Source organism: Artemia franciscana, chromosome 13 (assembly GCF_032884065.1).
Source record: "Artemia franciscana chromosome 13, ASM3288406v1, whole genome shotgun sequence".
Lineage (NCBI taxonomy): Eukaryota > Metazoa > Arthropoda > Branchiopoda > Anostraca > Artemiidae > Artemia > Artemia franciscana.
The window spans coordinates 28,626,117-28,638,939 of record NC_088875.1 but is presented as its reverse complement, the minus strand read 5'-3'; the positions used below and the strand labels follow the sequence as shown (position 1 = coordinate 28,638,939).

At 34.1% G+C, this 12,823-nt stretch overlaps 1 protein-coding gene across 1 annotated transcript in view; it reads right to left on the bottom strand.

Moving 5' to 3' along the window:
* The window catches only part of LOC136034766 (dynein heavy chain, cytoplasmic-like), a gene marked incomplete in the record, with an annotated part of 269,617 nt that overhangs the window by 177,969 nt on the left and 78,825 nt on the right, over positions 1-12,823 (bottom strand). The window contains 3 exon segments of the mRNA XM_065716167.1: positions 3,570-3,792; positions 5,356-5,502; positions 9,284-9,581. Coding sequence (XP_065572239.1) covers positions 3,570-3,792; positions 5,356-5,502; positions 9,284-9,581 — 668 coding nt within the window.

The window sequence follows — 12,823 nt, the reverse complement described above, 5'->3', positions numbered from 1 at the left end:
TGGCCAACAAGGACAATCTTTGGCAATCCGTCATTCTTCATCCGCAGAAAGTGTCCTAGCCATCTCATCCTTTCTCTCATTACTGTCCTAGAGAGCGGGTTTGAACCACATTTTTCGTATAGCTTACTATTTGAGATACAGTCAGTCAGTCATATACCCAGAACAATCCGTAGACAATTTCTGTGGAAAGCAACTAGCTACTCATCTTCTGTTTTTCAAGACGCCCATGCCTCAGAATCATACTTGATCACTATCATCACAGTAGCTTCCAATATTCTAATCTTAGTTCGCAGATTTATCTTCCTATCCTTCCGAAAATTTCTAAACTGTGGAAAAACATCCAGGGCTTTTTAACATCTTCCCTGCACCTCCCTTCTTTATGATTAAATCTACCTAGGTAAGTGAAGCTATTCATTTGATCGATCTTATCGTTACTAGACATCATCTTCTCATCGTCACTTATTCCTAGCCTTAGCGACTTAGTTTTCTTAACAGTAATTTTCAAGCATATTCTATCACCCTAAACTCGCAAAACCTCTAAAAATTGATTTATTTTGCTCACAATTTCATCTACAATGCTTAATTCATCAACATAATCCAGGTCTAGCAGAGTTTTGCTTCCTCATAAGATTATGTGTTCTCCCATTGCCTTTACTGTGCTCCTCCGGATTAAGTCCATCAAAACGATCTATATGCGCGGAGATAGAGCGCAGCCCTGCCTAACTCCTGATTTAATACCAAACCGGGAAATATGCTCACTTCCTTAGCGAACGATAGGACTCTCGCTAAAGCTCTTTATCAGCTGAATCAAACGCTTGCTCATAATTTATAAAACTGAGGATTGAAAGCGTTTTTTGACTAAGGCACTTCTTAATTATTGATACTAAAAAATAAAATTTGGTCGACGTGTGTTCTACCCTTCATAAAACCACGTTGTTCTTCTCTTAAAACTTCATCTACACCATCTCTAAGTCTATTTTGTATCATCTTGCCAAGTAATTTGCCTCCTACAGAAACCAGGGTAACATCTTTATAATTACCACGCTCGCTCTAATCACCTTTCTCATAATAACCATAATATTTATTTATGACCCACTTACATCAAAAGATTAATAGTGGAGTAACTTATAGAGAAATTTAATAAGTTTTCCTTGGACCGCTAGGTACTTCCCCCTTTTCAAAAATCATTTTCATAATCTTCAGTAACTTATCTCTAATCTCAAAACCATCAGGTCAAAAAAAAAAAAAAACATTACTCATTTATAACACTAACAACACCAGGGGCTTTATTATTTCTCAATCCTCTTAGTACTGTCACTAATTTTTGCTCAGAAAATAAATCTTCCTTCACACCCAAAGTGCCAAATTTTTTTTATTCTCTTCTTTATCTTTCGCATATAACTCTATCACAGTTTAGCATATTACAAAAAATGTTTTGCCCATCTCTCTTTAACTCTTTCCTTCTCACTAATTGAGGCTCCGTTCCTATCTTTAAGTGGGACAAGTCCAGATATACCGTTCCCTCTTAATTTATTAACGTCTGGCTGCATCTTCTGCAATTTTATCCATGGCCTCCACTTTACACATTCTTAATTCAAATTTTAATGCTTTGTCCACCTTCTTCACATTTCTCGTATTCTAATATAATCTATCACCCAAAAAAATCTTTTACAGACCTCTTCTTCTCTCTTTTAAACAAAAAGCATTTTCACTAATATTCTTAGCTGCGTTTCTAACTTTCTTCTCTAAGACACAATCAACGACTTCACAAACTATTTTCTTAAAAATTATTCCGTCCATCTTCTATATTGTCAAATTTTAAACTCTCCAGTTTAGTATCCAACTATTCCCGAAAATTTTCTCTCAAATTCTCATCCTGGAGTTTACCAACGTCAAAACTTTCCGGAAGGTGGTTGCCCTTCTTAAATTTCAGCTTTAAATTAACCCTAGACACTACTAGATGGCGACCTTTACTTTTAACATGAATAGCAGCATTGCTATATACCCTTGTATCTTGTATGGGTCTTGCTAGTCTCTCGTTTTCAATACCCTAATCAATAAGTTTAGCTGTTTCACCTCTCTAGATTCACTGTGATTAAAAAAAAAAAAAAATTATACTGGTGCATGAATGCTTTGGTAAATTCATTCTTGAGGCTTTGAGAAAACAAATTAAACGTTTTAGAATTAAGATGTTTTTAATTATGTTAATCTTTATTTTACCTGTTGTTGTTTTATTTTTTCCGTGTTGTTAGGTTGTTTTTTATTTTTCCAATCTCGGTTTACTTTAAATTTGGTCTTTATACTGTTTGTTTTTGTGTTTTCTTTTTATCGGCTTCTATCGTTTGCGTTTTCACTCATAAAAGGTGAGCTTTCTCTCATGACGCTGAAGGAGGAAAGCGGTTGTCCTACCGAAAATATTCATTTTTGTTTCATTCAGTATTTCGTTATCCTTGTAAAACCATACTGGTTTTTCTTTTTTTGTTTTATTCTTTGTGAAAAAAACAAAAACCAAACAAAACGAAAATGAAATTTTAACGCAAAAAAAGAGAGTAGAAATGGATCACCTCCTTTCTCATTATATGAAGAATAAATACGGCTGGTTTTGACATAGAGTGCCAGTCTTTATTTCCATCTGAACAGAATTGTTTTTGCAATTCAATCATAGAACAACAATGTCTGTAGAATTGAAGTCATAAAAATTCTTCATTCACTAAAGACGTAGATTGGAATTTTCTCACCGAAAAATAGACTAAGCTTTTAAAATTGGGTCATTATAATAAACACATTAAAACTTTTTATTCTAGAACTTCCAAACCTACTGTCTTGGCTTTTTATACAATTAGCCATGACTTGATGCCCACAACTATATCCCCTCTCAAGAGAAATAATAAAATTACTTTGGAGCAAAAACACAGTAAACAACTTAACATAAAGCAATGCTTGAAAAAAATAGCAGACAGGAATGCATTGGTACTTAACAATACTTAAATCATGCGTATCCCACTTAAAATGATTAGAAACATTAACACAAATGAGTTTAACATGTGAATCAGTCATTTCAGGGGAAACGGGGGAGGATTAGAAGATAGGCGTGCATTTTAAGAAGTTTTAAAAGGATATTTGTTTCAGAAATATTCATTTTTATGTCGAAAGTGCTGACTTTATCAGCAGCATGGGTAGATATTTTGAGATGAGCTTTAAATCCTACCACAAAGAAACCTCTATCTTTGAGAGAACTCATTTGTAAGGTCATTAATAGTAGAGAATAAAGAAATGGCTCCTAATATAGTTCCCCAGAAAATCCCTAAAAAAAAAACAGGAGGGAGTCAGGATATATGTTTACGTAAAATTTTACTGCTTGGCATCGTCACAAAAAAAATAGGAGCGTAATGTTCCTAAAGGATCGTCCAATCCTAAATTTTTAGTAGCATATCAATGAGGATGTTGTGGTCAGCTAAGTCAAATGGATATAGAAGGTCACCCAAGGCAAAATATTGCCGAATATTTGGCTTCTCAAAGTTACTTAAGAGAGCAAATTGCCACGTGAAGATAGCTTAAAAGGATCATACCAGTGTCTTGAAGTTCCAGTGCCTCCTTCGCTTTTCCAACACGATCTCTCTCTTCAACAAGACGTTGACTTTTGGCCTCTAAAAGTTGTAACTTCTGCAAAGCATCATGGGGACGCATTGATCCTTCTATTGGTCTATTAGATTCCCACTCTTGAAGATAATCCTTCGTCCTTGTTTCGACTGCTTTGTCCTCAGCAATTATCTTCTGTTGCAATTGCATTACCTTAATAAGAAATAAATTAATATGCAAAAAGCTATTTGGTCGATCAATCGGGAGGATGAGCAACAAAGAACGAAGTAACGGCCAAAAAACCACTAACTCAAAATCGCAACGAAAAAGAAGAAAAAAATAAAAGAAAAAACAAGGATTCTTAACCATAATATGTGACGCATTGCGTGTTTAGACGCAAAATTAGCATCCTTTATGGGAAGCTACTTTCTGAAATAAGTTCACCAAAAGTCAGACTTGAATTCCACAGGCTTTCAAATACCAACGGAACGCAATTAAAGAGCGACACATCAAACAATTTCTATCGGCACACAGAATACAAAATAAATCATACAGCTAAACATATAAGAATATATGGAAATTGAAAACAAATAAGCAGAAACTTAAAAAAAAAAAAAAAAAAAAAAAAAAAAAAAAAAAAAAAAAAAAAAAGATTTGAGCGTTTGGCGATTTTAGCAAACAAAAACAATAAACTCCAAATACATTTTCCGTTTAAGCATCTGATTGTAAGAAAAAAAAACTAAGTAAGTAAATAAAAACCAAGAAATAGATTTCTTCATCAAAACGTTCAAATATTTTTTTTTCATAATGTAGAATTTAGAAATATGGCTGCCTTTTATTTCAGCATTAATTTAAACTATATTATATAAAATATTCACCCATTGTTTACGCGTAGTATTTGTAATTGGGAAGTAAGCATACATTTTCTTGGAAGGGGGGGGGGAATTTCATCTTTTTTTCCGCAGAGGAATTTTCCATGGGGAGGAAAGTTTCCAGGGGGTAAACCTTTCAGGAGAAATTTTACAGTGGGAGAATTTGCCATAATTCCTACACAAAATTGTTTTTATGTACTGCTTTCTTTTTTCAGTCGCGATTTTAGGCGTGGAGATGTTAAGGGTAATTGTCCGAGGTAAATTTTCATCGGTATTGAATTGTCTAGAGAATAATTCGGAGGGATGAGTGTTTCCTCGTGGAGGCGCAGCCAGATTTCCGGGCATTATTTAAAGAAGATCAGAAATTAAATATAAAAAAAAACAAGTTTTTGCAAATTAAAGTAAGGATTAACACTAAAACTTAAAACAAACAAAAATTATTACATGTATGATGGGGGTTGCCCCCTCCTCAACACATTGCTCTTTACGCTGAGGCTTGAATTTTGTCCCAATTCTTTAAGAACGACTCCTGAAACACAAGGGTCGTTTAATTAGAACAAAAAGGAGTTCTCTTAAAAGTACTAAAAAACTTAGCGTAAAGAGTAAGGTGTTAATCCCCTTCATATACGGAATAATTTTTGTTCGTTTTAAGTTTTAATGTTGCTCCTTACTTTCAGTTGAAAAAACTAGTTTTTTTTAAATTTAATTTCTGTTTAATTTAAAGCTGTGTATATAAACACATTTACAAATATTAACAAATATAGACAAATATAGATCGTATGTGCGTCTCTGCGAACATCATCAGTGCATGCTAGACTACTACTAAAACATGCATGTTTTTTACTTATTTTCTGGAGCAAGTTAGTAAATAAGTAAATAAATTGATACTGATATAAATATTTACCTGAGACTGAATGGAATTGTCCTTCCGTTTCATGATATCACTGAATGCACTCCATTCACCTTCAATATTGTCTACATGTAGCCATTGATTAGGGAATTGGAACCGCTGTCTTTCCAAGATACGCTGACCCTCTTTGAAAACTTCCACCTATGACATTAATGATAGGGTAAAAATAAATGGTGCAAAACATTTTCCGAACAAAATTATATGATTCTGTAACGCTGGATAAAGAAACTTGAAATGGAGTTTGAATAGTGAGCGAGTGATTCTTTAAAATTCAGTTCAGTGATTCTTTAAAATTCATGTTCTTACAAAACAATTGTAATCTGAAGATAATAACAAACTTTCTAATTTAATTCGTTTACTATCTATACAAGGTCTTTTAAAAAAAATAACTGAACGTCGTTTTTCTTCTGTTTACAGAGATCAATAGATTTTTTTTTTATTTTTTTTTATTTTTATTTTTTATTTTTAATGTAACTGTGTACACCTACCAGATAATAGAGCATTGAACTCGCTATTCAGTCGTAAAATTAATTCAAAATATACCTTTTTCAGCTCTTCCACGTTTTTTTTTTGTGTGTAACTAAAAATATTGAACAACACTGAAATTTTCGGCTCCGAATCATTTTTTATAATAAGACATACTAAACTGATCAAGAGACTTATGGAGGAATTGATTCAAACAGAATACCATCAGAAAGTGTCGAAAAGAATGTAAAAATTAACTACGTTGTTTCAAAACTAGTCAAAAATCTACAGAAAATTATGTCCATACTGGCAGGATATCAACACCATTCAATGACCTGAATTGCCCCAGGGATAAATTTAGCTTGTTCAAGTCAATGTTTAATTGTGTACAAAACAGTAGAGGTAATCGTATGCCAGTAGGCTTACGTCACAAAATTAAAGCCGAGACATGGAGAAGATATCATTTTGTCATCAAGTTTTGATCTGGGACTCCTATTACAAGAACACCAAAAGAAAGACCCGATGACATGTCAATGCTTTTTAACGATGCAGATGATTAAAACTGTATTCCCATACAACAAATATGCTTCTATGCAGTATTTCATATACATAAATATTTATTCACATACAATTTTTTGCAGCCAAATTAAAAAAATTTGAAGCTAAAACAGTAAATATTTGAGACATCAAGTCCATAAAATGAAATCCAAACAACATCCTAAAGGCATACAAAAAAGGTTTTACCACAGGTGCTTCAAAACATGGATGTTGAGTTGCAGCCATCAGTGACTTATTACCAAAACTAGTAACTTTACACTGGATTAAACAAGATTACAAGGATTACCCCCAAGTTGCAGGGCTTTTAAGTTACTCACAGTCTGAAAATTTCAAATTGCTTGAAAATAAAAACATTGCTTTTTCTGTAAATGTTTTATTTAATAACTACATCAAACTGTATCCCGGAACTAACAGAAACCCGCTATTCGATTGAAAATATACCTCTATCTTTATGCGAAATCCAAACAATTTTTGTTGCAATTACATGGACGGTCTCATTATTATTACTCTGTTACCAACATTGTATTTTTATTTGTTAACCTAAAGTTTTTTTTGCAGTAGCTTTTTCAAAATATAACCGCAAATATTATTTAAGAAAAAAAAGGATAGGTTGGAATATAAGAACTTCTTAAAAAAGTCGGAAATTGCCTAATCAACGAGAGTGAAACATCAGATGCTAAGCGAAATGGTAAAAAGGGAGAACCATATTAAGGGAAAAAAATGAACTAAGAATCTGAGACGAAAAAAAAGAAGATGAAAACAAGAGCTAAGAGCTCACGTGGCACTTGTGAGCTAAGAGCCTAGAGCTCATATGGTATGAGCTCTAACAAATTTTAAGAATTAATAGATTAATTTAAAAGGAAAACAAGAGGCTTAATGCCGGTCGGGATTTAAAATAAGAGCTCTGAGTCACGATGTACTTCTAAATATTAAAATTTATTAAGATCTGATCACCCACTCGTAACTTATAAATACCTCATTTTTTCTAATTTTTCCTCTCCCTTTATCCCCCCAGATGGTCGAATCTGGGAAAACGACTTTATCAAGTCAATTTGTGCAGCTCCCTGACACGCCTACCAATTTCTATCGTCCTAGCACGTCCAGACGCACCAAACTCGCCAAAGCATTGAACCCTTCCCCCAACTCCCCCAAAGAGAGCGAATCCAGTACGGTCACTTCAATCACGTATCTACGACATTTGCTTATTCTACCCACCAAGCTTCATCCCGATTCCTCCACTCTAAAAGTTTTCCATGATTTCCGATTTCCCCCTCCAACTCCCCCCAATGTCAACAGATCCGGTCGGGATTTGAAATAAGAGCTCTGAGACACGAATTCCTTCTAAATATCAAATTTCATTTACATCTGGTCACCCATTCTTAAGTTAAAAATACCTCAATTTTTCTAATTTTTCCAAATTAACACACCCCACCTCCTCCAAAGAGAACGGATCCGTTCCAATTATTTCAATCACGTATCTAGAACTTCTGCTTATTCTTCCCATCAAGTTTCAGCCCGATCTCTCCATTCTAAGCGTTTTCCAAGATTTCTGTTTCACTCCTCGAGCCCCTTATGTCCCCGGATCCAAGTCGAGTCGAAAATGGAGCATCTGAGACATAAGATCCTTCTATATATCAAGTTTCATCAAGATCCGATCACCTATTCGTAAGTTAAAAATACCCCAATTTTCACGTTTTCCAAGAATTCCGGTTTCCCCCTCCAACTCCCCCCAATGTCACAGGATCTGGTCGGAATTTAAAATAAGAGCTTTAAAGCACAAGATCCTTCTAAATATCAAATTTCATTAAGATCTGATCACCCGTTCGTAAGTTAAAAATACCTCATTTTTCTAATTTTTCAGAATTAACCCTCCCCTCCCCCCAACTCCCCCAAAGAGAGTGGATCTATTCTGGTTATGTCAATCATGTATCTAGGACTTGTGCTTATTTTTCCCACCAAGTTTCATACCGATCCCTCCACTCTATGTGTTTTCCAAGATTTTAGGTGCCCCCCTTCCAACTACCCCCCCCCCCCAATGTCACCAGATCCGGTCAGAATTTGAAATAAGAGCTCTGAGAGACGATATTCTTCCAAACATCAAATTTCATTAAGATCTGATCAACCGCTCGTAAGTTAAAAATACTTCATTTTTTCTATTTTTTTTTCGAATTAACCGGCCCCCGACTCCCCCCCCCCCAGATAGTCAAATCGGGAAAACGACTATTTCTAATTTAATCTGGTCCAGTCCCTGATACGCCTGCCAAATTTCATCGTCCTAGCTTACCTGGAAGTGCCTAAAGTAGCAAAACCGGGACCGACATACAGACAGACCGACAGAATTTGAGATTGCTATATGTCACTTGGTTAATACCAAGTGCCAAAAAAATGATGGTAACAGATAGTTAATACTTCCACAGCATGCGGTAAATTTTTGTCCATGTATTTTGAGGTAAGGCAATGGATGTGGGAAGGGGAAGGAGATACAAAAACGTATTGTGGAACACTGGGGGACAAGCACATTCTGAGGGGAGTGTCTTTTGGAGGAAATATTTTCAGTGCGAGGGTCAATCTTTTTCTTCTAACTCCTAGGGTTTCTAACCTAGCAACTTTTAGTAGGAGGTTCTACTTTAGCTCAATGCATTCTTCAAAGGATATTCACAGAAACCCCCTTTCTGGACAGTATTCAATTTGACTTAATTTTATGCAATTCCTCACTTGAAATGCCAGGGCATCAAAGATGATTTATATGGTGGTCTTCAGCTATCGTTAGTGATTTTATTTTTAGACTCCATGTGCAGATATAACTTTGAAACATCTTAATTAAAGAAGAATCACATAGAACTAAATCCTTTATTCAATTCAATCAAACTGTTAAACCATTTGAAAGAAAATATCTTACCTGTTTCTCCCAATTTTTCATCTTCCTCTTCAAAGATTGGACATACGTGATCAAAACAACAGCATCAGCAGTCGATGAAGCCTCAAGACTTTGTTCTTCCAAATCCGTGCGGGATTTACTCACAGAAGTATGGAACTGAGACATTTCAGTTCCCAACAATGATCCAAATTTCCCAAGAGTTTCTTTGTGCAATGAGTCATATTTCAAAGTGACCTTGCTCTGTACTTTGGCATAATCGATTATGATAGGTCCAAGATCCTTTCGGGTCTCCGTTGTGTCAAATGTAGCACGCGATTTTCTGGAAGAAATAATAAGTTCATGAAATTACCCTTTAGCGATCCAACTGGCAAATTGCTGTCGTGCGACAAAATTAATCCACAGCTTATAAGAAGACGAATCACACAAAACTTACGTTGTGTGCTGTAGAGATAGATTAAATTTAATCAAGTTTTGAAATACATTATTTTTCTATACTTTTCATATTAATATATCGAAAAATAGGGTGGGGTTATTTTCTGATTGGCAAAATGGCTTTGTAAATGAGAGGATTGTCATATTAATTCCTTCGATATGACTTGAATTTGGCTTTGCGGGTTTCAGGATTGAAATTTAGTGGATTACCTTAGTACTCTGCCGGTTTTCGGTTTTGGCATACCAATCTGGTGAAATTTGCTGTGTCTGGATAATCTGGTACTTGTAAAGATAAATGTCAGATTTTGGGCAGCAGATAGCTTGCTTTTTTTTATCTAATAATTCATCCGAGAGATATTGTAATTGTCACCTAAAGCTTTGATTTCTCATAATATTAATGAATTTAAATTCAGAAGTTTAGAAGAGTGAACATCTCTACATTTCAAAGACTGAAGATTATCAAGTTAGTATTTATCATATTTAAATAAGTAATTTACCTCCTTTTTCTTTAAAAAAATTTGTTATTCTTTACGTGATATTCATGGTCATAATGCACAAGGAGCCTCAAACCTGATGCACCCATTTAGATATATGACTAGAGCTTCTTTTGAGATTAGAAATTTCGCGAAAGAACAGCAATGATGTTTTTAATGATACAAGTGTTTCGTGTTTTATGCATGTTGATTATGTGTGAATCGTGATTAAATGGTAAGAAAGAAATCTAAAGACAGTGTTACAGTACATAAAGAGCAGAGAAGACTTGCCATCTGCTGCCAACGAGTCCTTTAGGCCTTCTTAGAAGGAGTTGCACAATATCTTTTATATATGTGTGAAATAACCGAATCTTATAGTCTTTGTGGATTATTGCACGGAGCGTTTTGTTGTAGGGTGACATAATTTACTTGTGACCGATTGAAGTTAGTATGTTCAGATAATCTTGTCTTGATTCGATGAGAAGAATCTGAACATATCATTAGCTAAATTTTATGACACAGTTAATTTAGAAATTAATCTATTGTGTACGATTATTTATAGAAGTAAGAAGCTAATTCCTAAAAAATCTTCGAGAAAGAAAGCTATTGAAATCTATTAATGGGAGTATCCTTTATTGCAAATCTGAATTAACTGTCCCACTGTGATAAATAAATATATATATATATATATATATATATATATATATATATATATATATATATATATATATATATATATATATATATATATATATATATATATACATATATTAAATTTTAAGTGCTGCTTCGTCAGGGTTCCTAGAGAGAGTGAAAGATTGTATTTTGAAAAATCTTTTCGGAATTCAGACTGTCTTAAGAACTTGGAGTTCAATTAAAGACAGAACCAGAGAGAACAAAAATACGTCTCATCCTGAGATGCCGTTTGATATGAATGGTATAGAAGTCAAGGGCAAGAAGCTGTTACTATCATAATTATTATTATTTTTAAGTATTAGGTGATCTATTGCCTCAACATAATTTGAGCATCCATCCCTTAGGTCTTACAATTAATATCTCCCACCCTCCGAACATATGAGGACATTTTTAGCATCGGTTAATTTTAAAGAGCTTATAATATAGATTAAGAATTTAAAAAATGGTAGAACTTTCATGAAGAACTTTCTACTACCGTGCAAACAAAAAAAAAAAAAAAAAATTGCAGGCGTGATCCTTGAACTGCTTTTTCACATAATTAATTCACGTATTTGTTGAAGTACAATTCCTAATAGATGAAAAGCTGCACGTGTAATGCCATAACGTAAAACGGAGATACATCTAATATAAATTACTATCACCCTACTGTAATTTTGTCAACCTTGTAGTAAATCATGGGGGAAATTTCAAAATAAAAGAATTTCTTCTTCTTTAGATAGAATAAATTTATTTACCAAATATAAGCTTGGATTTTGTTTTATTAAAATTAATAGATTACTTATATAATAATGCGTTGACTGCCTTTTTTAATATTGGAAAAGCATTTAACTCATAACCACAACATTCCATTCAGTAAAATGAACAAAGCAGGTTTAAGAAGGGTATTTACTAGATATAATAAAATAATATTTTTGTAGTTGTCAGATCGTAGTGGTTACCTGTCAAGTAATAATGACCTTGAAAATGTTCATGTCCCACAGGGCTCTGTATTAGATCCGCTTTTATTCTTGATGTATAATAATTACCTTCAACGATGATTTTAACAATAAGTTTAGATAACCAATGGCTTGTCTCCAACTGATTAGTACCAAATATCACGAAAACTGAGTGTATTTCTTTTGGTTGTTTAAGCGCTATAATCACACAATTTTATGGCAAGATCTCCAAGTTCTTCAGCATTGACCCACCGGGCGGAATCTTACCGCTATTATTGATTGATTAGAGGATTTAAAAGAAACTTTTGCTAGTCACCCAATGATATTTCTAGCATAAGATATTTCAAAAATTATGCTCTTTGGTAATTAATACATGTTATTGACAAGTTGATTAACAGTTCTTCTTAGTTGATGAGATTATCCCTGTTGACAGTAACGATAAGACTCTTCTGTGTTTGCAGGGACCAGCTAGCCGGAGGGGTTGCAATCCCGACTCAAGTATGGTTTAAGGTCAGATATTTACAAATTTACAAAAACAATAAATATTATGTCCAAGTCATAAATCAAAAGGAAGCCACTAAGAAAAAATATTATTTCTATATGAAAAAACGTATATGGAAAAGCCCTTCAATCACAACAGTAGCTATCCGGTTTTAGATATGAAGCGCAAAAATTACAAATTCAGAATGCAATTTGCATTGTACTATCCCTCACAATCTCGTTTAAGAAACTGAGAGGCTCCAGTCCTTCAAGCTTGCAAATTCGATGTGCAAATGAACTTCTGGTTCGTGCATTCCCTTGCTCTTCAGTTTGATATTGAGAGGCAAACTACCTGATCTTAGAAATGAAGTACCTACAGTGCCAATTCCGTGCACTAGCCATCCTTTCAATTTCTAGCGAATGAGGTGTATACCCTCCAGTTCTAAAAATGAAACATCTGGCTCAGAAATCCAGCTTTCAATTTAACGTATTTAATGTTCAGATCCGGAGCGTGTTTGACGATGATTTAATTATTCATGCTACAA